At 43.9% G+C, this 25,381-nt stretch overlaps 1 protein-coding gene across 2 annotated transcripts in view; it reads right to left on the reverse strand.

Annotated features, from left to right (window-relative positions):
• RAP1GDS1 (Rap1 GTPase-GDP dissociation stimulator 1) overlaps nucleotides 1-17,325 on the reverse strand; it is a 113,755-nt gene extending 96,430 nt beyond the window's left edge. Inside the window, exon 1 of one of the 2 annotated variants that reach the window (XM_075860647.1) lies at nucleotides 17,113-17,325. In XM_075860647.1, the coding sequence (XP_075716762.1) occupies nucleotides 17,113-17,116 (4 nt within the window). In that variant the 5' untranslated portion in view covers nucleotides 17,117-17,325. The remainder of the gene's footprint in view (nucleotides 1-17,112) is intronic. The other variant, XM_075860648.1, reaches the window with a different exon arrangement.
• Nucleotides 17,326-25,381: the final 8,056 nt, after the last annotated feature.

Below are 25,381 nucleotides of genomic sequence, written 5' to 3' on the forward strand. Positions count from 1 at the left end.
GAGCATTTTTTCATCACTTCTAATGTTAGCATAAGTTTACCAAATGTGGCCTGCATAACAGATAACTGACATTCTTCAGATTATTTCAAAGCAAATGCTATGGAGGCCAGGACTACTTCACGTATCAATCAGCTCAACAGCAGTGAAAAGAGGAGACGGGAAACGACTATACGACAACTGGAAAAAAAAAAAAAAAGGTTATACAGAAGCAAATAACCCTGTTAATTGATTTTAATCAGAATGGATGGAATTGTGTCACAAGGCCCAGAAGTAGTGATTTCAAGAATACTACACGAAGGGTAAGTTTACACGTACCGTAAATACCGCAAATTTTCCACAACGGATTTTGTTGCAGAAAATCTGCAGAATAATATAGTAGCAGCAAAGTGGAGGAGATTTAAACAAATCTCATCCACACACTGCGTAAATGCGGAGCGGAAAACCCGCTCAGAAATTGACCTGCGGTGCAGTTTTTTTAATCCGCCGCACGTCTATTGCATTTGCGTAATCGCTGCTTATTTGTTGCGGCCTTTCTCCATTGAATTCAATGGTGTGGTAAAACCCGCAACAAATAGCAGATGTTGCAACTCAGAAAAAAAAATATCCTATACTTAACCCAGAAGTCTGTGTTTCTTCGTCCAGGCCGGCGTCCTGGGATGACAATGTGAACGCTGAAGCCAATCACAGGCTGTAGCGGCGGTCACATGGGATGAAACGTCATCCCAGGGCTGCAGAGCGTCATGACGTCAGAGGGACGCATTGCCATGATAGGTATCCTTTTTTTTTTCTGTGCAGTTCTCCGCAACGGACATTGTGTCCGGAAAACTGCACCACAATTTAGTGCGTTTTTTCGGCCGTAATTCCCTGCGGCACACAGGGCGGATACATTCCAATATGTTCTTGAGGTTTGTTTTTTTTACACAATTGCCACACAAAGGTTGATAGTGGCAATTAGAAAAAAAGATTGGTCATTCTGATACTATTTATTTTTACCCACAGATGACTGGGTTTCAAGTATATTGATGCTCATATGAATCAATCAGGGATTAGCTTCCAGATTATAACTGTATAACTGAAATGAATCATGGACTTGATTGATTGATATGGGCAAAAAAGCCATTTGTTTTCCCAAGACTGTTTTCACACAAATACAGGAATTGTAAAGTGTTTGGCCCGGATCACACAGTATTTTGGCGCCGATTTTGACGTGGAATTTTAATGGGAGGCGGAGGAGTTTTTTCTCCCGAGCGCCTTTTAGCCCCTCGCAGGAAAAAAAAGCGGCATGTCCTTTCCTGCTGCGGTTCCGTCTCTGACCTCCCACTGAAATCAGCTGAAGGTAGAAAAAGCGTTTTTCGCTGCGTTTTTTGCCCACAGTGCTAAATGGCCGCGGACGACAAAAACACAGCGAAAACTGAGGCAAGAAAGTGCAGGCAGGTTAAAATCTGCCTCAAAATCCCTGAAGGATTTTAACCCATTAGTGACCGGCAATACGCCTTTTCATGGCGGCCACTAATGGGCTTTATTCCAATGCATACGCGTTTTCACAACGCTGCATCAGAATAAATAAACAGAGCAGGGAGCCGATATCGATCTCACCAGTTTAACCACTCAGATGCTGAGTGGTTTTGGAAAGAGGGCGGGAGCTCCCTCTCATCCCACCAGCGATAAGATCGGTGTCTTCTATGGCAGCAGGGGGGCCTAATAAATGCCCCAAGGTCTGCCTGTAGTGTATGCCTGGTAGGTCATGCCAGAGGCATGGCCTAGCAGATGCCTGTCCGTTTTACACGGACAGGCACTAATACACTGCAATACAGAAGTATTGCAGTGTATTATAAAAGCGATCGGAGGATCGCATAGTGAAGTCCCCTAGTAGGACTAGTAAAAAAGTTAAAAACACCTACATTTAGAGACAATTTGGAAAAATTGTCATTTTTCTAGATTTGAATGTATCTGCTTGTAAGACAGACAAAATAGTTACTAGTTCACATATCCCATATGTCTACTTTGTGATCGCATCGTTATTGAACATTCCTTATTTTTCTAGGACGTTACAAGGCTTAAAACTTTAGCAGCAATTTTCACATTTTTAAGAAAATTCCAAAAGCCTTTTTTTTTAGGGACTAGTTCAGTTTTGAAGTGGCTTTGATGGGCCTATATATTAGAAAGCCCCATTTTAAAACCTGCACCCCTCATAGTATTCAAAACAGCATTTAGAAAGTTTCTTAACCCTTTGGGCATTTGGCAGGAATTAAAAGCAAAGTGCAGGTGAATTTGTTTTACATTTATTTTATTTTTTTAAGAAATTCCATTTTAATCTTTTTTTTTTTTTCTGCAACAAAGAAGCTTTTACCAGAGAAACAAAACTCAATATTTATTGCTCTGATACGGAGTTTTTAGAAATATCCCACGTGGCCCTAGTGTGCTAATGGACTGAAGCACAGGCCTCAGAAGCAAAAGGAGCACCTAGTGGATTTTGGGGCCTCATTTTTATTAGAATATATTTCAGGCACCATGTCAGGTTTGAAGAGTTCTTTTGGTGCCAAAACAAAGGAAACACCCCCAAAAAGACCATTTTAAAAACTACACCCCCTTGAGTAATTCATCTAAGGGTATAGTTAGCAGTTTAACCCCACAGGTTTTTTAATGAATTCCTTGGAATTAGGCCGTAAAAATGAAAGTCTACTTTCTCACGCAAAAAGTAGATTTAGCTCAGATTTTTTCATTTTCACAATGAATAAAAGAGAAAAAGCACATTAACATTTGTCACGCAATTTCTCCTGAGCACAATAATACCCCATATGTGGTCATTAACTGCTGTTTGGGCACATGGCAGAGCTCAGAATGGTAGGAGAACTATTTGGCAGACAGATTTTGGGTGATTGGTTTTTGGGTGCCATGTCGCATTTGCAGAGCCCCTGAGGTACCAGTACAGTAGAAACCCACTAAAAAGTGTCTATTTTGGAAACTATACCCCTCAGGGCATTCATTTAGGTGGTTGTGAACATTTTGACCCGACAGGTGTTTCATAGATTTTATTAGAATTAGGCAGTGAAAAAGAAAAATATTTTTTCCCCCAAAACTATGTTGTATTAGCTCCTAATTTTCCAATCTTACAAGGAGCGATAGCAGAAAAGACACCACACAATTTGTTACTCAATTTCTCCCTTAAACTGCTGTTTGGGCACACGGCAGGGCTCAGAAGGGAAGGAGCACCATTTGGACACCATGTCACATTTGCAAAGCCCCTGAAGTACCAGAGTATAGTGGAAAGCCCCCAGAAGTGACCCCATGTTGGAAACTACACCCCTCAAGCCAATTATCATTTGCCTGGACATATGGCAGTGCTCAGGAATGAAAGAGCACCATATGCATTTGAGGTCTAATTGGTGATTTTTCACAGAATTGGCCCACAATTGCAGGTCAAACAGTAGTAAAATTTTCATTGGCTGGAAAACCCATTTAAATTTATATTCCGGGTCGATGCGATTACCGGGATACCATATGTATATAGTTTTTTTTATGTTTTACGCTGTTTGCACAATAAATTCACATTTTTTTTTTAATTATTTCGTTTTTGTATTGCCATATTCTAAGAGCCATAAATCTTTTATTTTTCCATCAAGAAAGCTCTGTGAGGGCTTGTTTTTTTGCGGAACAGATTTTATTGGTACCATTTTTGGGTACAAGCGACTTCTGATCCCTTTTTCTTTTCATTTCTTGGGAGGTGAAGTGACTAGAAAAAAATAGCGATTCTGGTATTTTTATTTTTTATTATGCCGTTCACAGAGCGGGATAAATAACATAATATTTTTATAGTTAATGCCGTTACGTACATGGCGATACCAGTTCTGTAAAGTAATTTTTTTTCTAATAAAGGATTTGATTAGGGGAAAATTGAGTTTTTGTTTTTTTTTGTGTATTAGGACCTGCCTCTGGCAGGCCCTAATCGCCTTCCATAGATGGCAGACCAGGAGGCCATTGTTAGGCCTCCGGTTGCCATAGTAACCATCGGCACAGCACGATCGGGTCGTGGGGGTGCCGATGGGGTTGTAATCCAATAGATGCATCGGTCGCTATTGACCGCCGCATTTAACCCCTTCCCGACCAGCCCACATACATTACCGGGCTGAAGAACTGGTCCTTGTGCCTGCAGTCCATTAATTTAAGTGTTCTCCTTACAACCGCCATCTTTCAGTACTGGCTGCTACTAGAAGCCTTAGTAAGGAATGAAGACATCGGGACCGGATTGGTGCTGGCCACGATGACGTGATCACCATGATAAGCCAATCATGGTGCTCACATGAAAGTTTGTTGCAGCAAAAAAAAACTTTCGCGCTGCTTGTAACTCGGTTTCTCCTCTGTCAGATCGTTCTCGAACAGCGAGGGAGAAGAACTGTGCCGAGCATCTCTCCAGTGTGTCTATTATAAAGAAACACAAACTATAAAAAACATTAATACTACATTAACAGAGTTTGATGGATGCTGAATTACATTTCTTGAATTATTGGATGGTTCCAGAAATGTATATAAATATTAACTAAGCTACGTAAAGTAAAAGACCCTACTAAATGTCAAAACTGTGAAAAAAAAATAAAAAATGAAATACGGTGCCATAACTTATTTTCATGAAGAATAATTAGATTATAGGTTACTTAATGTTCTGTTAGTAGTGTTGCGAGATTTCAGACTACCTTGCAGTTCTGCAGCAAAAATAATTGCCAATCTTCAGAATTTCTGGACCATTAGATGCTGAAGTAAAGGAATTTCAGTTTAATACAGTATAATACCACAGTGCTGGCCATTCATAAGCAATAATCTACTGTGTGCATTAGTCAACAGAAATGGCCTCTGTGCAGCAGCTTTACTTGCTGGATACAATTTTGCAGACATCCAATAGGTTGTAGAAAAAAATAAATAAAAAAGGAATCAAAAGGGATAAGGGAGTAATCTCAGTTTATCATGCTTGGGAGAGGATGTTAGTGCTGGTTGATTGTTAGCAAAACATATTTTACAACAGCTTGTGAACGAAGGCCATAGAAATAGCCGCCATGTTGCCACTAGCTGCAAAGAACTACATTTCAAGGGAATCTGTCAGCAGTTTTGACACGTTAAAACAGCTGGCAGAGCTATATAGAGAACGGGAAGAGCAGCGCAACTATACCTGTGATGTTGGTCATACAGGTTGTATGACTGAAAACAATTCAATATCTCTGGCACTGCAATTGCAAGTGGCACAGAGGCAGCACTTTCATGTTCAGTGCTTCAGGCTCTCTGCACCGAATACTGCCAGCCTCTCCCCTCTGGGGATGGCTCTAGCATCCAATTAGGAGAATGCTAGAGCCGAAACACAGAGAAGGGGGCACTTGAGATCGCAGCACCAGGGACATTAAAACTGAGATTTTTTGTGACCGACACTACAGGTAAAGTTAAGCCGCTCTCCCCGTCCTGCATATAGTGCCGTCAGCAGTTTTGAGGACTGAAAACTGCTGGCCGATTCCCTTTAAAGGAAAACATTATAACCGGAAATAACATTTCTACATAAAATGTTGTGTACATACTTCCCTTTTCTTGTACTGACCATGATTTGCACGATCTTTTCTCCTCCATTCAAGTCTAAAGTAAATTCAGAATTTTGCCTGTTTCCGGCTACCATAGAGCTCCACTGGCGTACCGCGGACACCAGTTGTCCGGACCAGTCATGCCATCCGCGGCAGAAGCTTTTGTGCTCGATGCTTCGGAACACCAGACAACTGCCACATTCAGTTGTATCAGCGTCCTCAGGATGTCGATACAATTAGGATACTATGGCGGAGCCTGGAACTATCAGTTCCCTGCTCTGCCATTCACTAGGTTACAGGCCTCGTTAGGCCTGCAGCCAACAAGACGCTGGGACCATGACGTCAGTGCATCGCGCTGGCCTACGCAAGGGTCCCGTCTCAGCGTCCCATAGGCTGCATGCCTAAGTGGATGAAGAGGCCTGCAGAGCAGCTCCTTTCTTCGCGAGGGGGCAGCTGCGTGTGGTACTACCTAAAAGGGGTGGCTGCGTGTGTGGCACTACCTAAAAGGGGCGGCTGCGTGTGTGGCACTACCTAAAAGGGGTGGCTGCATGTGTAGCACTACCTACAGGGAGCGGCTGCGTGTGTGGCACTACCTACAAACCTTTACTGTTCAGATCGGACCTTCACCTGACGACAGACCCTGGTAAGTGGACCTTTGCTAAAAATTGTTTAGTACCCCTGCCATTGAATAACGTGTTGCTCAGGCAAGTCCAGTTTAAAGTTTGCTGTTTTGATAAGTTACTTTTTTCTACATTTATTTTTCAGCCAAAAACAGCAGTGTTGCCAACAGAAGTGGGTATATCGTATATACTGATCAGCCATATTAAACCACCTGACTAATATTTGACTGCACAAGACCTCTGAAGGTGTCCTGTGGTATCTGGTGAGCGCTGTGCCACTTTTTTTCTGATCGGCTTGGAAAGCCGAGCGAGCGATGTACAGATTAAGACTTTTGAGCCTGTACACTGCTCACTCGGCTTTTCGAGGAGAGTCAGCTTTTCTTGGTTAGATAGGTCTATGTTACAGGTAACAATGTAACATTATGTTGTTGTGTTAAAGTGTACCTTTTAGGGAACATAGTGACGAAAAGGTCTACAAACACATCAGATCAGGTACCAACCTTGATCGGGACATTTGTGGTCTGGTTCCTGGTGACCCTCATGATTTTTCTCCTATTTTACCTATGACTAATATTCACTATAACATAACTGGCTCTAGTATAGGAGTTAGTATTACTATAAATATAACCGGTTCTGGTACAAGACTTAGTCTTACTTTACCACTTGTGGCTTTTTGGACCAAACTATTCTAAAACGCATTTAACAAGAGTTACACAGTAAACACTTTTGGCATCACAACAGGTCAATTGCAATTGAATTTCTTTTCTGATCCACTATACTTTAATGGTTTCTATATATTTTCTTATACACTTGCTCGTGCATCAGTACATTAAAGCTTAGTCTGAAGTTCACTACTTTATGTTGCACCCAACCCAAAACATGGTTTCAGAACTCCTCGACTTTCCCTAAAACGTTCTGCTCGGCAAAAAGTTTAAAGGCAAGCAGCCGATTATCCCTCATACATTTGGGACGAATAACCCTTTGTATTCGGTTTCCTGGATCATTTTTATGTCATTTTAAAAGTGTTAAGGGTAATAAGGTTTTCCTTGATGTTACAATGCTTCAGACTGTTTCTATACAGAAAAAGAATGATTCTAATCTAATTATTCTAAAACCTTATCTGCTTTATGTAAATATTACAACCATTGGTATAATATAATGGAAAATTTACACTAAATCTAGTCTCTCTTATTCATGAGACTACTGCTAGGTGTGTACTACTTTACCCATCAGCTTTTACTGGGTGTCTGTCTCCCGAAGAGAAAAAGAGAGTTTGTAGGAATCTATGAACTGCAAACTACATTTTCTCTAGGGAAAGGACAGCAACTTTAAAGGGTAAGGCCCCATATGCACACGACCGTGAAATCACCCGTAAGCTCCGCCGCCACTACGGAACAGAAAAAGAGAAGGTGAATTCTTCTTCTGTTCCATGGCATCAGAGCTGTGCACGCAAGCAGGCGCTCACTCTTTAGCTCTCGGCAGACAAGGACGACAAGACTGATCTCTCGCGAGAGATCATACAGTCTTGTACTTGCCTGCCGAGAGCTGAAGAGCGAGAGCGTGCACGCTCACACACTCTCCTCTGTCCAGCTCTTGCTGCTGACACGGTCCGTAGCGGATTGGATAATGTCACAGCGATGTTACACGCCCCCTTGCCAATTACTGCCCCATTGACAGTTATGGGGGTTATTTATATATGGGATGCCAAATATTACGGCACCGATATCTAAATAATGAAGGAGGCTAGGGAAAAAATTGAAAGTGCCCCTGAGTGCAGCCCTGCCCATTACATGCTGCCCACGTGTGAAAAGTTCTCTTTAAAGTGTAACAACATTTTTTTTTAAAACTTTTGACATGTCAGATGTTTTGATCAGTGGGGTCTGAGCACTGAGACCCCCACTAGTCGCTAAAACGAAGCAGCAGAAGTGCTCGGGTGAGCGGTGTGCCGCTTCAATTCTGTTTGGCTTTCCTTGGAGAAGTGTACGGGCTCAATAGAAATAGAAAGTTTAGGAGTCTGTACACCGCTCACTCGGCCGAAAGTTGATCATAAATGAAGCGCCACAGCGCTCACCCGAGCACTTCTGCTGTTTTGTTTTAGCGATCGGTGGGTGCCTCAGTGCTCGGTCGGAAAACTTCTGACATGTCATCAATGTAATTGGTGCAAGTTTTAATTACTTTATATTGAAAATTATTTTTACTTTTTGGAGATACAGCTGCTTTGAATCCCGTATACAGAGCATCTGTATCTAGCGCTGAAACCTGAATCCATTAGGTCACCTATTATCCATCACATCTATCTTATGAACTTAGATGTGATCGGTAACAGCTCGATCCTGCAGGACCCGCTGACCTGACTGATACAGGATTCAGAGCTATATACAGCTGCTCTGTATACAGGATACAAAGCAGCTGTATCTCAAAAAGTAAAAATTATTTTTAATAAAAAGTAATTAGAAAGTTGCACCAATCACACTGAACCCCCCCCCCCCCCTCTTGCAGTATAATAACTACTGAGGGTGCTATGATGGGGGGGGGGGGTTATACTGCAAGGGGGGTACTGACTGACTGCTGTGGGGGGAGCTATACTGCGTTCAGCTTCCTGCCCCCACTAATTTAAGTGGTCAGGGGGGGGGGGGGGTTGTCTGAGCATCTTACTGATAGCCGAGGGCTGTATTGGGCTGAATAATCCCCCCATAGAGCACTCACTAATTACTGCAAGGTGGGGGTCTGGGAGTCTGACTGCTATGGTCTGCAGGGGGGCGGATTACCCCTAGAGCCCTCAGCAGTCAGACGCTCAGACCCCATTAAACTTGCAGTATTGCAGCTAGTGAGGGCTCTATGGGAAAGATTATTCCCCCCTATAGAGCCGTCGGCTGTCAGTAAGATGCTCAGACCGCCCCTTGTAGAATTCCCAGCCCTTCAGCGTCGGCCGATCACTTTTAAATTAGTGGGGCAGGTTTATGGGGAAGGATTATACTGTGCTCAGCTTCCTGCCCCTACTAATTTAAAAGGGGTCGGCCAACGTTGGGGGGCCAGGAGTATACTGCAAGGGGGGGGGGGTTTGAGCATTTTACTGACAGCAGAGGGCTCTACAGGGGGGAAATAATCCCCCCCATAGAGCCCTCACTACTTAATATACTGCAAAGTTAGGGGGGGTCTGAGCATCCGACTGACTGCTCTAAATGGGGGGCAGAATACTCCCCCCTACAGAAGCCCTCTGCAGTAAGTCAGACGCTCAGACCGCCCCTCCCCCTAGCCTTCCATTATAGTGACGTGAGGGCTGTATGGGCTGGATTATTTCCCCCATAGAGCCCTTGGCTGTTAGTAAAATGCCCAGACCCCCCTTGCAGTATACTCCTGGGTCCCGGTCCCCCAACTTCGGCCGACCGGCACCTTTTAAGTTAGTGATGGCAGGAGCTCCGTTTTTAATACAGGCCACCGCTCACCTCGCGCATCTCATCACTTCTCTCTCTGGCGGCGCTTGCTGCATACAGCGTCAGAGAGGAGGAGTGTTCTTACAGACGTGCCCATCATGCGGCACATCAGGTATGTAAAATAAGGCATGCCTCCCCCCGGCCAGTCCGTCCCTGGCTCAAAATGCCGCCCCCCCCTTTTTGGCTAGGTGGGGCCGCCTGAGGCTGTCTGCTCACTTCGCCTCATGGCAGGTGCGGCACTGCGTGTGAACATACCATTTAAAGTAATGGCAGGCCTAAGGGTAACTAAACTTTCAGAAAACTTCTGACAAGTCATAGTGACATGTCAGAAGTTTGGATCGGTGGGGGTCCGAGCACCGAGATCGCTACCGATCTGCTAAAACGAAGCGGCAGAAGTACATCAGACCTGTCTCTGTAATGTGATGCCTTTAAACAGGGTGGCATTTTCAAGTGACAGATTTACTCTAATTACAGGTATTCACACCCCTGAGCTGTGCCCACTGTATTACTTCCTTAAAAGCATCTTATGGATGCCTGTATGCAAAGTGACATGGTGTCATGATTTCTGACAAGTTTATTTAAAGTTTTGCATATTTTCCTTTCTTAAAGTGGTCGCCTTAACAAGACAATCCCTTTTCGGGGTGAGATCACATGGAGCGGCAAACGCACACGGCCGAAACCACACTACATGTGGTGGAGAATGGCCTCACGTTTGTGCCGGTAAAACACTGGGATTAACAGCAAAATTGTGCGGCCATTCACCACTGCATTTGGGCGTAGTTTCACCACGTGTGGTTGTCGCTTTGGGTCTTCTCACCCTTAGAAAGAAGCCAGGCACGATGATCAGCGTGTCTGGCTTCTCATATCCCTGGCGCTCAGCTGTCATTACTCGTCGCGTCTACCTACTCATTTACCCTGCAGCAACTTAAATGCCACTTAAACCATGTGTTCCTAATACATATTCACTCGTAATAAGTACATTTATGTAGGAAAAATAGCATAAAATGTAATGTCCTCCTTAACGTACAGACATAAATGAGAAGACCTTACAAATTCCTACGAAATTTAGTCTGTGAAGATCATTACTAATAGAATTGGTTCCTGCACATATATTTCATAGAATAAAACACATTATAGCCTTCGTAAGACACAAAGCATATACCACTGTGACAAAAGCCCACCGTGTTAAATTATTGAAAAAATATATATATAATAATCCATTTACTGATTCAATTGCGAACCCTACTGAATGAATATACTTATATGATATATGGGATCACAGACGTTTAAACATTGGTGGTACAGCGGATAGCACCAACAACACCGGAGTCTCCAGATACCACTCCTGAGAACCCCAGTGTCAGGGTAAAATGTCAATGACGCTGTCACCTACGCTATATATCCCCTCTCATATCTGACCCTATGCCTTTCTGTATAATTATTTCATCAGGGGTCTGTTCATTATGAATCTGGCTACTGCGCCAGTGATATTAAAAAGTGTACAGATATTCTGTTCCAACTACACACACGGAAGCATTCCTCCTGACAGAACCGGTGGCATTTAGTCAGGGTTGTAGACCTCCTTGCTCGCACAAGCTTTTTCAGTTCTGTCCATAAATTTTCTATGGGATTGAGGTCAGGGTTTATGATGGCCGCTCCATTACCTTTACTTTGTCCATTTGGCCACAACTTTGGAAACATGCTTGGGGCCATTGTTCATTTGAAAGACTCATTTGTGTCCAAGCTTTAACTTGGCTGATTTCTTGAGATGTTACTTCAATATCTTCTTATAATTTTCTTATCTATTTTGTGAAGTGCACCAGTCCCTCCTGCAGCAAAGCACCCCCAAAACGTGATGCTGCCCCCTTCCCCATGCTTCACAGTTGAGTTGGTGTTGTTTGGCTTGCAAACCTCCCCATTTCCTGTAATGACAGGGATAGGGAAACAGACAAGTGAGCCCTAATCTACCCGCCACTCAGTCCCTGCCTACTTGCAACGACCCGCCCTAGGCGACGGGGTACAACTGGGCGACGGTCCCTACACTCAGTAAGTGCACGACAGACAACCAGACAAGGAAACACAAAATAAAGGGAAACGGGGCAGTTACCCACGGCAACACCGTGAGCAACAAGAGTGGTGAACGAGCCGAGTCAAACCAGGAGTGTACGAGGTACCAAACGCAGAGCAGGAGCGTAGTCAGTAAAGCCAGGGTCAAACCAGGAGTGTACGAGGTACCAAACGCAGAGCAGAAGAGTAGTCAGTAAGCCACGGTCATATGAAGCAGGGTCAAATAGTACAGAAGCTGCAGCAGGGCCAGGAAACCAGAAGAGAAGAATCACAAGCAAAGGAGGAACAGGAAAGGCAGGTATAAATAGACAGAGGGCGGGAGCTAGCTCCGTCTGGCCAGGCTGTGATAGGCTCTCCCACTCCTAAGCCTGCCATTCTGAGTGGTGGAAGATGGAATCAGTCTCACAGACATAGAAGCAGGAGCAGACTGATTACCTATGGGCGTGGATACAGAAGCTGTGCCTGGCAGATCCTTAACATTTCCCCCTATTTATAGAACGATGGTCATTATGGCCAAACCGTTAATTTTTTTTTGTTTCATCAGACCAGAGGACATTTCTCCAAAAAGTAAGATCTTTGTCCCTTACGTGCACTTGCAAACCCGAACCTGGCTTTTTTAATGGCGATTTTGTAGCAGTGTCTCCTTCCTTGCGGAGCGGCCTTTCAGTTCATGTCAATATAGGACATGTTCTACTGTTGATATAGATACTTTTGTACCGGTTTCCTCCAGCATTTTCAGAAATTCGTTTGCTGCTGTTCTTGGATTGATTTGCATTTTTTGCACATACGTATTGTTATCTCTAGGAGACAGAACGCATTGCCTTCCTGAATGGTATGAAGGCTGCGTGGTGCCATTATGTTGAAACTTGCATATTATCGTTTGAAAAGATGAACGTGGTACCTTCAGGTGTTTAGACATTGCTCCCAAAGATGCATTGGACCTGTGGAGGTCCGCAATTCTTTTTCTGATGTTTTGGCTGAGTAAAATTGCGATATACTGCAATACATTAGTATTGCAGTATACAGTGCAAGCGATCCAACGATCGCTGGTTCACATCCCCTAGGGGGACCAATTAAGAAAAAAATAAATAAATGTACAAAAAAATATTAAAAAGTTTAAAAAAAACCTCCACCTCATCTCCCACAAAAAACTGGAATAGAAAGTGATAAAAAAAAAAAAAAAAACTTGCATGTACCCCAAAAGGATACTATTAAAAACTACAGCTCCTCTCACAAAAAATAACCCCTTATACCGCTCAATCGATGGAACAATATATGGCTCTCAGTATAACAACACATTTTTAACAATTAGTTTCTTCCTTGTAAAAGTAATAAAATATATTTTAAAAAAAACAATATAACTTTGCTATTGCTGTAAACGAATTGACCTGCATAAAGGCAACATTAGGCCGTGAAAATGAAAATCTAATTTTTTTTCTCCGAATAAAATGTACTTTTAGCGTTACCACCCACAAAACAATCCACAGCATGTAACCTCCTCCTTTAATAGCCGCTGCAATCCTATTGGAGCACCTCAACCTTGGGTTCCATATAATATAAAAAGTACAAAGAGAGAAAAACCTTGGAGAGCGGCTGGTCTAGGGTTTGGTACAGCAAGTACAAAATTATCATATATAGTAAATCATACTCGCGTATAGGAGGTGATGGCCTGCGATCCTCATATATCGGAGGACGATTAACTATATATGTTAATTTTGTGCTTGCTGTACCAAACTCTAGACGCTCTCCAAGGTTTTTCTCTCTTTGTACTTAGATGTGATCGTTAACAGCTCCCGCTGAAGCCGTCAGTCCCGCTGACCTGGCAGATTCAGGTCTGAGCGCTTCAAACCTCAAGTCTCCCTCCGTATCAAGGTCTTTTCTAAACCAAGATGTTAAAAAATATAAAGTGTAACTGTAGTTCCAGAAAACATTTGATATGTCGTAGAGACAGAAGTTTTGATCAGTGAGGGTCTGGGTGCTGAGACCCCCACGATCGCTGAAATGAAGGTGTAGAAGCGCTCAGTACCTTCAGTTGTGATCGGAGATCCTCGTCAGGCTGAAGTCAGGCACATAGACCAATAGAACCAGGAAGATTACAGCACCAGGATGAATGAAAAAGATATGGGTGCAAGACCAACAGGACTGGATCCAACCGTCCCACGCAATGACAAAAGAACGGAGATTCAGGCAGTACAACCAAAAGAATAGGAACTTTTTGTTTACCCCTGCAACGTTTCAGCTACTCAGAGCCTTTCTCAAGCTCATAGACCGTCTATGAGAGCAATCTTGGCCTGACAAGGAGCGCCGATCACAGCCCTCGGCTGAGCGCTTCTGCACCTTCGTTTCAGCGACGGGTCTCAGCACCCAGACCCTCACCGATCAAAACTGCCGACATGTCTCTCCAACCTGCGTCTCTCCAGCTATTGCAAAACTACAACTCCCAGAATGCCCTAAATGTCACCAGATTTTTTGTCACGTAACGTACTTTATTTAGTTGGTAAAAGTAGACTGATACAATTGGACAATATTTATTAAAAATTGCTAGAAAAAAAAAAGTTAAAATAGTCTTTTTGTCCTATTTTTAACTGAAATGTCACATATGACACATACTGTACAAATATTTTATCAAATATACATTTCCATCTCTTTACTTTATTTCGGCAGCACTTTGGAAAAATAATTCCATTTTTGAGCAATTTTCAATTTAACAATAATTTTTAAAAATTTTAGGTGCATTTTGATTTCTTGCACCAAGCAACATGTATCACAATAATAGAAACCCACAAATGTAATGTTAAAAGTACACCCCTTAAGGTATTCATGGAGGGGTGACGTGAGTATTTTAACCCCGCAGGTTTCTTTGCAGGAAATAATGCAATGGTGAAAAAAACTAAATTTTAATTTTTTCACAAATGTGTCATTTTAAAGACAGATTTTTTTTTTTTAAATGTGATCATGAGAATGAAGAAAAACACCCTAAAATCCCCGTTTCTCCCGTTTTAAAAAAAATATCTTTATTGTAGCCCTAATGCGCTGTCTGGGCACACGGCAGGCCCCAAAAGAAGCACCCGTTGGCTTTCAGGACATAAACTCTGCTTGAAATGTTTCGGGCCCCCCTAGACATTTGAAGAGGCATGCAGCTGCCAGAATGATAGAAACCTACCATTTAGCAAACTAAACCCCTTAAGATATTCATCTATAGGTGTAGTGGGTATTTTGACCCCACAGGGATCTGCAGTCTTGTAGTTTCCAAGACAGGTGTGAACAGGCCCTAAATCTCCTTCTTTCTGCCTCACACAAATCACACTGTGTGGGGAGAGTGAAGGGGGCTTAGGGTATCCTCCAACTGAGTTTTTTGCAGGCATTGAAATCAATGGGAGGCATTTTTGGCGCGTTTTCCTACACGGTTTACATGCAAAAAAAACTCTGTGTGAACAGGGCCTTAGCATTCAGGGCAGCAGAAAAGTTTGTTTTTTTAAACAAACTCTCTGGAGTGATGTATCACATTTAACTATCTGGCAATCTGATGGACGAATTTGTGTTTGGCGTATGCCATGAGAACGCTACCTACCGGAATGCATAGTGCCTACTGTAAAAATTGGTGGAGGAGGTATAATGGTCTGGGACTGTTCAGGGGTTTAAGGTAGGCCCCATTTCCAGTGAAGGATAATGTTAAAGGGGTATGCCCATCCTTTAAAGAGATCATATTTTAGCAATATGATCAGTAGAGTCTAACCTCTGGACCCCCACCAATCCTGAGAATGCAGAGGCTGCAGCGCTGATTAGGCGATACATCCCCTTCACTGTATTTCCCTGCACAGCAGCGCCCACTGTCACGCACTGTGCAGACAAAACGTAAGAAAAATGCAGCGCTAAATGAGTGGGATCAAAAAATTATGCCATTTCTTAGGTTTATGCCGTCACTTTAAAAAATAGGAATACTCCTTCGATGCTACAGCAAACAAAGGCATTTTATGCTTCCAACTTTATGGTAACAGTTTAGGGAGATACTTTCCTGTTTCAGCAGGACTGTGCCCTAGAGCACAAAGCAAGGTCCATAAAGGCAGGGGGTGAGGAATTTGGTGTGGAAAAACTCGACTTTAACCCCATCAAACATTTTTAGGATGCAATGGAACGCCGATGGCGAGTCAGACCTTCTCATCCTAAAAGAGTTTTTCCCGGGCACGGGGCAGTTTTTCATACTGATGATCTATCCACATGATAGGTGATCAGAGTATGAACGGTGCCGGTCCGATACTTGGACAACACACCAATCAGCTGTTCCAGCTGCCTCCGGGCCCCCCGATGTCCGTGGCGGAATCACACGGCTCTGGTCACAGTACAGCGGCCGTGCTGCAGCTCTGCTCCTATTCAAGAGAATAGGAGCAGAGTTGCAGTACCGCAGCACAGCCACTATACTGTGACCAGAGCCATCTGCTTCCAACACCGGCCACGGCATAACATCCGATGCCCAAAGGCAGCCTGAACAGCTGATCGGTCCGGGGTTCAGGTGTCGGACCCCACTGATCATATACTGGTCACCTATCATGTGGATAGGTCATCAATATGAAAAAGAACACCCCATGCCCAGACAACCCCTTTAAAGGCAGCATTTGGGGTCTTAATTGTCCATTCCGAAAATACCCCTTTAAAATTTTCACCTATCCACAGGATAGGTGATAATCGTCTGTTCGTTGGGGGCTCCACTAATCGCAAGAACAGAGGTCCTGTACCCCCAGATCTTCCTCACTGCACCCCACACAGTGAAGAGGACATTAAATGGAGCGGCGGTCGAACATTCACGCTGGAGCCCCATTAAATGTCTATGGGAGTGACGGAAACAGCCGAGTACAGCGCAACCGCCACTCTACTCAAGCTGCATTCTAGGGGTTGTGGACCCCATTCTTGTGACCAGTGCGGGTCCCAGCGATCATTCAATTATGAGCTGTCCTGCAGCTAGGTGATAATTGTGGATTCTGGGACAACCCCTATATTTGACCATATATTAGTAAGCTCTTCCTACATGCGCTCTATTCTTCTACCTAGACTTCACAATGCTGGAGGACCCCTGTGTGGACAACACGCAGCACGGGCACAGCACGGGCACAGCACCGAACAGGGGATTTTTGCTCTGTACAACTTCCTTGATAAACTGCTTATGCAAAAGAGCTGCCTGTATGCAATGGAGCGGACGGCGGGGACGTCACACCTATATGTATTTCTATACATCCACTATAGGAGGAGAGCTATAGAGGCACATCAGGCAGGAGCAGATAATGGCACGGCTCAGCTTCCTGCCATAGTCCCGTGTCTGTAGTGTCACACGTCGCCGCTACATCCTGCACATACACCTCTGTATATGATGAATACGCACACACTGTATACAGCTGCGCCGTGGGTGACTGTCATTCAATGCATGTCTCCTCCACTCACCCATGCTGCTGATGCCACCCCCGGTCCCTGTGTCGCTCCGTGTCGTAGGTGGGCTCTTGCTCTCCAGCTGCTTTTTGCCCGGTCAATAAGAGGGTATCTTGGGGGTTAGGGGGACCCTGGCGACACCCGGCGTTAATACTCGAGTCACCGCGAGAGCTATCGTGCTCGCAGGTTCTAGGCTCAGAGGAGGCGGAGGAGGGGCGGGGTTTGGAGTCTGAGCGCGCCTGCGCACTACACAGGTACAGTGCCCAGCTTCGGCCCCACCCTGCTGTGCTGCTCCTGCCAGTGCCACCAGTATTGGCACGGCGCAAGGCACTGTTTGGCACCGATCTCTGTCGATGTACCCTATATTGTGGTATAGTGAAGTATACAGTGTGCCTATAGCTAATAGTAATGCTAGAGATCATTCATTCAGGTGTTGGGAGTGTCAGAAAGGGAAAGGTTGGCGAGTTATGTGATAAAAGAAAAAGCCCGTAGGCAGTAGTGTGTGTAGTCCTATTCCCCGGCGCTCGTCTATTGAGGGATAATGTGCATGTGACACAGAACATTTATAAGGCCGTGTTCACACAGCATTTTGTTGCATTTTCAGTTGGGCAAACACAGGATTTTTAAAGGGGGATTTCCAAATGCATACTTTTTAAACCAGATTATTTTCACCACGTTCCGGTTTTTTTTCCAGATGATTTTTGCCACATAACCTCTGTTTTTTACGCTAGCAGTATTGGTCTGCACGTATCCACCAGCCGAGCCCTTTATATCACAAGCTCTAATATAAATAACTAGGCTAGTAGATATGTGCTGACCGCTACTCATAGCGTAAAAACCAGCGTAGATTGTGCCCCACTCAGTGCCCCCTATAGATAGTGCCCTACACTGATTCCTGTACATAGTGCCACAGTGTCGCCTGTAGATGGTGCCAGTGTCCCCTGTATATAGGGCCACAGTTCCCTTCGTAGATAGAGCCACAGTGCCCCCTGTAGATATTGGCCCACACTGCCCCAAGTAGATAGTGCCATGATGGCTCCTGAAGATAGTACCCCACACTGCCCCCTGTAGATGTTGCCGCAGTGTCCCCTGTAGATGTTGCCACAGTGTCCACTGTAGATGGTACCACAGTGGCCCCTGTAGATTGTAGCCCCTGTAGATAGTGCCACAGTGCCAATGTATATAGTGCCACAGTGGCCCCTGTAGATAGTGCCACAGAGTCCATTTAAATATGTAGATAGTGAAACATTGCCCCCTGTAGATAGTGCCAGAGAGCTCATATAGATATTGCCACAGTGCCCATATAGATATTTCCACAGTGCACCCAGTAGATAGTGCCAGTGCTCCTTATGGATAGTGCCACACACTGGCCATGTAGATAGTGCCACACACTGCCCATGTAGGAAGTGCCACACACTGCCCATGTAGATAGTGCCACACACTGACCCCTGTAGTGCTACAGTGCCCGTGTAGATAGTGCCGAACTCTCCTGTCCCTCTAATAGGAACGACGCAGGTGGCACGATGAAGTAATCGCACCGCCTGCATTATCACAAAAGCGCCAAATGGTGGGGAGGGGAAATGATGGTGCCCTTGCCTTTGCTGTCAATTGTCCCAAGAACGCGAATACAATTGAGTACAATAATATGTAAGGGCCTTGCAGCCCTGGTCACAGGGTATTTGCGGTCAACTGGTCAGTGCATGTTCCACTGTCAGTGTAGTTTTTCACAACTTTTTTTTTCTTTTGAATGGGGGGTTAAAACACAGCAGCCAAATGTTAGCTAAAGGGAATGGGTCACTAGAAATGTGGTGTTTTTTTTTTAGTTAAACAGTTAGTATATAAATGATTACACATTGTTCTAATTTTTTAAATTTTCTCCCAATTCAGGAAATATTATAAATTAGATTCTAATTTATAACATTTTCATGTGCTGGTCACTAGAGGGAGAAATTCCCAAAATTGTAGCATTGGCATGTGGTAAAGCAACCTCATTGCTTTATGCTGCAAAATTGGAGAAGACACACTCGCTCTAGTGTCCTCAAACAATCCCCCCTCCCTTATTCTGGCTAGTGCCAGGAGAAAGGAGGGGGTTGAATGTTCAAACCTCCTACACTGTGTGCCTCCATTTTTTGAGCGACTGCACAGTGTAGGAGGATTAGATACAGTGGTAATCACACAGTATAACACGAACATACACACACATCACATACACAAACATAACTTACCTGCTCCTGCCGCCGCTGCCTCCGCTCCTAGTCCTTGCTTCTGAACATATGGATGGAAGCCGCGACCGGAAGTAGTCATCTTACTGTCCGGTCGCGGCTTCCGGTCCACATGAAAATGGCGCCGGATCTCGCTCTGCCGAAGACCTTCCTTTTGGTCTGTGTGGGAGCGGCGCATGCGTTGTTCCCACACAGGCGGCTAACGCTATAGTGAATGGAATGGCTCCCATTCGCATTCTCTATGGGGATATATGTGCCGTATTCCATCTCTGTATGTGTCGTTAATCGACATACAGAGATGAAAAAAAAAATGGCAGCCCCCATAGTGAAGTAAAATAAAGAAAAAAGTACAACACAAAAACACAAATAAATAAAATTTATTTGAATGACATACCATAAAAAATTTTTTTTCGTAACACCTTCCCTTTAAAAATCTATAGTAAAATTTTAAACCGTCTGCTGTTGATTTGTAGTTGTTTTGGGGTTAGTCAACTTAGTCCAAACGGTCCAGCAGAACCTACCAGAAAAAGAAAAGTTAGCAGTATGAACTTTTTTTTTTTTACATACACTGCATTCCAAATTATTATGCAAATGTTATTTTTCGCTGATTTTCCTAAATAGTCGATGCAAATGACAGTCAGTATAATCTTCAAGTCATCAACCGTTGCAGTATAATTCAAATTTGATTGAACAAATCTCCTAATGATAACAGATTTTTTTTTAGAAGTAAAAAACTCAAAATGCACTGTTTCAAATTATTATGCACAACAGAGATCAAAACATTTTAAAGGTTGTAAAGAGAACTAAAATGGTAATTTGTTGAATTTGCAGCATCAGGAGGTCATATTTACAGAAATCAAAGGCTCTTTCAATAAAAAAAAGGCCAAGTTACATGTTAACATAGGACCCCTTCTTTGATATCACCTTCACAATTCTTGCATCCATTGAATTTGTGAGCATTTGGACAGTTTCTGCTTGAATATCTTTGCAGGATGTCAGAATAGCCTCCCAGAGCTTCTGTTTTGATGTGAACTGCCTCCCACCCTCATAGATATTTTGCTTGAGGATGCTCCAAAGGTTCTCAATAGGGTTGAGGTCAGGGGAACATGGGGGCCACACCATGATTTTCTCTCCTTTTATGCCCATAGCAGCGAATGACACAGAGGTATTCTTTGCAGCATGAGATGGTGCATTGTCATGCATGAAGATAATTTTGCTACGGAAGGCACGGTTCTTCTTTTTGTACCACGGAAGAAAGTGGTCAGTCATAAACTCTACGTACTTTGCAGAGGTCATTTTCACACCGTCAGGGACCCTAAAGTGGCCTACCAGCTCTCTCCCCATGATTCCAGCCCAAAACATGACTCCGTCACCTCCTTGCTGATGTCGCAGCCTTGTTGGGACATGGTGGCCATTCACCAACCATCCACTACTCCATCCATCTGGACCATCCAGGGTTGCACGGCACTCATCAGTAAACAACACGGTTTGAAAATTAGTCTTCATGTATTTCTGAGCCCACTGCAACCGTTTCTGCTTGTGAGCATTGTTTAGGGGTAGCCGAATAATAGCTTTATGCACACTTGCAAACCTCTGGAGGACCCTACACCTTGAGGTTCGCGGGACTCCAGAGGCACCAGCGGCTTCAAATACCTGTTTGCTGCTTTGCAATGGCATTTTAGCAGCTGCTCTTCTAATCCTATTAATTTGTCTGGCAGAAACCTTCCTCATTATGCCTTTATCTGAACGAACCCGTCTGTGCTCTGAATCAGCCACAAATCTTTTCACAGTACGATGATCACGCTTAAGTTTTCTTGAAATATCCAATGTTTTCATACCTTGTCCAAGGTATTGCACTATTTCACGCTTTTCGGCAGCAGAGAGATCCTTTTTCTTTCCCATATTGCTTGAAACCTGTGGCCTGCTTAATAATGTGGAACGTCCTTCTTAAAGAGGCTCTGTCACCACATTATAAGTGCCCTATCTCCTACATAAGGAAATGGGCACTATAATGTAGGTGACAGTAATGCTTTTTATTTAATAAAAGGATCCCTATGCACTGCCTAAATGAATGGAGAAGAGTGCATGATGCTGATTGGTCAGCGTCATACACTCCCCTGTACAACGCCCACTTGGTCTAAAGTAAAAATATGCCCACTTGGGCATTAAGCAACTCATTAGCATAAATCTAAAAACGCTAATAAAGTGGTGAAAATAGATTGTTTTATTAAATAAAAAGCACTGCTGTCACCTACATTATAGCGCCGATCTAGATAGGGCAGTTATAATGTGGTGACAGAGCCTCTTTATGTAGTTTTCCTTTGATTGAGCACACCTGGCAAACTAATTATCACAGGTGTCTGAGATTGATTACAATGATCCAAAGAGCACTAAGACACAATACCATCCATGAGTTTCATTGAAAAACTAATAATTAAATGTTTATGACACTTAAATCCAATGTGCATAATAATTTGGAACACGGTGTAGTTTTAATTTTTTTATTTCCATTTACATGTGTGAATGATCCAATAAAGGTTGGCTACTTGGATTTCTTATGATTTTTTTTGTGGATGGAGGGGCGCAATTTCAATTTTCACCACAGGCAGCAGAATAGCTAGAATCGGTCCTGGCTGTGAGTGATTTCACACAGACGGGTATTACGCTCGTCTGAATGAGCCCTTAGATTACAAGTTGGATTCACAAACAACTATGCTTCCATGATGAAGGACACTTACTGTAGACAAAGCAGGAGTGGGATTAAAATTTTTAACAACACGTTCCCTGTTTTGCGGACAAAGATATACGCTTCTGGGGCGGTCGCAGTGTTTTGCGGTGTATCGCGCCATGGAAAACGATTCTAATAATAAAATAAAACAATTACAATATTCCAAATACACCCTATATTAAAGTGGACTCTAAATAAAGAAATTCCCTGTCCAGAATGTATTAGTGTGGATTTCCCCACTATGTACATAATTACATAAGCCTATATACTTACCTACCCACACATTATATTACACTCACCCATTACGTATAGACCTATATATATGCACATTCAATATCCTAAGCGTGCTCAGCCCATTTAGTTAGGCTGTAGACTGTGAGAAGGGTGGAGGACAGTGCGGCGTGCGCAGTAAGCTGCGACAACTCTCCCGGCTAATGCACAGATACAATGCCAGGAGCAAGCTCAGTACATATATACAGCACCAGAACAAAGCTCACTACATTTATACAGCACCAGGACCAAGCCAAGTACATAAATACAACACAAGAACAATGCTCAGTACATATATACAGCACCAGAACAAAGCTCAGTACATAAATACAACATCAGAACAAAGCTCAGTATATAAATACAGCTCCAGAACCAAGCTCAGTACATATATGCTCACCAGAACCAAACTCAGTACATATATACAGCCCCAGAACCAAGCTCAGTACATATAAAGTGCACCAGAACCAAGCTCAGCATATAAATACAGCAACATCAACATATGTCTCACAGAAACAACCACATAGTGTATTTAAAATGGTGCAATGAATATGTGTTAAAGCGCCCCTTGATAAAGCCATCCACACGAAACGCTCGTTGGGGTTTCTCCTTACCTTGGAGCCACTGGACCTTTTGGAGCGACATGGGTTAGTTACTCATTTACTTCTTTTCACAAACCTATATTGCAGCTATACCATGGGACTTTGATTCCCTTCTGAGGTTTAGAGACGGCAAGTATAACTGTTGGCGCCCCTCTGAGATGAATGTTAGAGTACTATATAGCAGTGTTACAATTTACCTTCTCCTCCACAGATATTATCAGGGTACATACTCTGCCTTTTTTACGTTTTTCCGTGTGATGTAACTCTGCATATCCCGTGTCGACATAGAATATTGCCATTTTGTTAGCTACTTTAGATGTGGCTACTTAGCCCTTCTCTAGAGCTTACCTCTTGTTATCTATGTGTTTTCCTGTCCTATGTGCAACTCATATACAGCTGTCTGATTTGAATTCTCTATTTTAATATTTTTATATTGTATTGTCCAATAAAGTTTGTACTTTTTCTATGCCGGTGGCATTAAAAACCAAAAATAGTATATGACTCCTTTTTTTCTCTTTGTTTCAAATATAAATACAGCACCAGAACAAAGCTCAGTACATATATACAACACCAGAACCAAGCTCAGCATATAAATACAGCACCAGAACTAAGCTCAGTACATATATACAGCACCACAACAAGCTCAGTACATAAATACAGCACCAGAACCAAGCTCAATACAAATATACAGCACTAGAACCAAGCTCAGTACATATATACATTATCAGAACAAAGCTCAGTACATATATACAACCCCAGAACAAGCTCATACATATATACAGCATCAGAACTGTAGCATTCATGGCCGTGGGCCGTCAGGTTTGCTCACCTCCCGACGCCTGCAGCCATGGATCAGAGAGCGCTGGCACGCATCTCCTTCCTAGGAGACACCAGAGTTCACTTCCGCTTCGGTCCGCTGTGTCCCGTAGGGTGCGCGCGCTCGTGCCCGGTTTTAAAGGGCCAGCACGCGCACATGTGAACAATCATAATCATCAACTACACATGATTCCTGGAATATAAGAAGGGCCCTGCCGTTCTGATCCTTGCCTGAGCGTTGTTAGTGTATCCCATGTCTGTCTTGCAAATGGCCCCTTAGTGTTTTCCCGTTCCATTTGTTACCCGTGTCCTGTTACCCGTATCCTGTATCCTGTGCTGTGTTCTCATTTCTGAGCCTCTTAGTGTTGGCGTCGTGCCCTACTGCACCTTCTGTCGTTTGCCACGTCCAGTGTCGTTTGCCACGTCCAGTGTCGTTTACCACGTCCAGTGTCTTCTGCAACGTCCAGTGTCTTCTGCCACGTCCAGTGTCGTCTTGCACGACCAGTTTTGTACGCCACGTCTGGCGCAACCTGCTGCACCTACCTCCATCCGTGCTGAAGCCACAGCCACTGTCTGGACTAGTTCAGGTACCCGTATGTTACGAACTGCTATAGACATTTGTATAGACTGTGACTAGGCCAGCTGTCTCTCTGCTATGGCGGAGCGGCCTAGTGGGTCCCTGTGATCATGTTGGTCCTGTAGAGACCGGAGGTCTAGCATATCCGCCCGCATCTCTTGTGATGTCGTCATGGTCTTGGATCGACCAGCGGGGTCCATGGCCTCAGCGTACTGTCACATTGGTTTTGTGGACCCACTGGGCAGCTGGCAGGGTGCAGGTCACAGTTCGTATAAGGTACCTGTGGCAGCTCGGACAGTAGCAAGTCAGGCTCGGCTGGGACTAGGCAGCGGGTAGACGTCAGGCGTGGAGCAGCAGGACAGGCATAGGTACAGCACGGCACTAGAACATGATAGCTTGGGATACAGGATACAGGATACAGGGAACACTGGAACTGGGAAACATTAGGAGACCATTAGCTAGATAAACTAGGATATGACAAACAATGCTCAGGCATGGGAGGATGGGGCTGGGACCTTCTTATAGCCCAGGGTGCTCTGGGAGAAATCAGCTCAATCTCCCACATGCGTGCGCTTTTCCTTCTTAAGTGTGGACTGAGCTGGCGAGCGCAGCCTGGTGGTCACTGTGGAACAGGACGGCCGTTTGTGCATACATCTCTGGAGAGAAGGGCGTCGACTGGATGGAAGCAGTTCGTGTTCAGCAGCGACCACGGACGTTGCACTGAGCTTGGTTTTGGTATTGTATTTATGTACTGAGTTTGGTTCTGGTGTATATATGTACTGAGCTTGGTTCTGCTGTGCTGAGTATATATATACTGAGTTTTGTTCTGGTGCTGTATATATGTACTGAATTTGTTCTGGTGCTGTATATAAGAACTGAGCTTGGTTCTGGTGTTGTATTTATGAAGTGAGCTTGGTTCTGGGGCTGTATATATGTACTGAGCTTTGTTCTGGTGTTGTATATATATACTGATCTTGGTCCTGTATATATGTTATGAGCTTCTCTTTGGTGGTGTTTATATGTATTGAGCTTGGTTGTTATGATGTATATAACTCCAGAACCAAGCTCAATA

The sequence above is a fragment of the Rhinoderma darwinii genome, chromosome 1 (genome assembly GCF_050947455.1).
Source record: "Rhinoderma darwinii isolate aRhiDar2 chromosome 1, aRhiDar2.hap1, whole genome shotgun sequence".
Classification (NCBI taxonomy): Eukaryota; Metazoa; Chordata; class Amphibia; order Anura; family Rhinodermatidae; genus Rhinoderma; species Rhinoderma darwinii.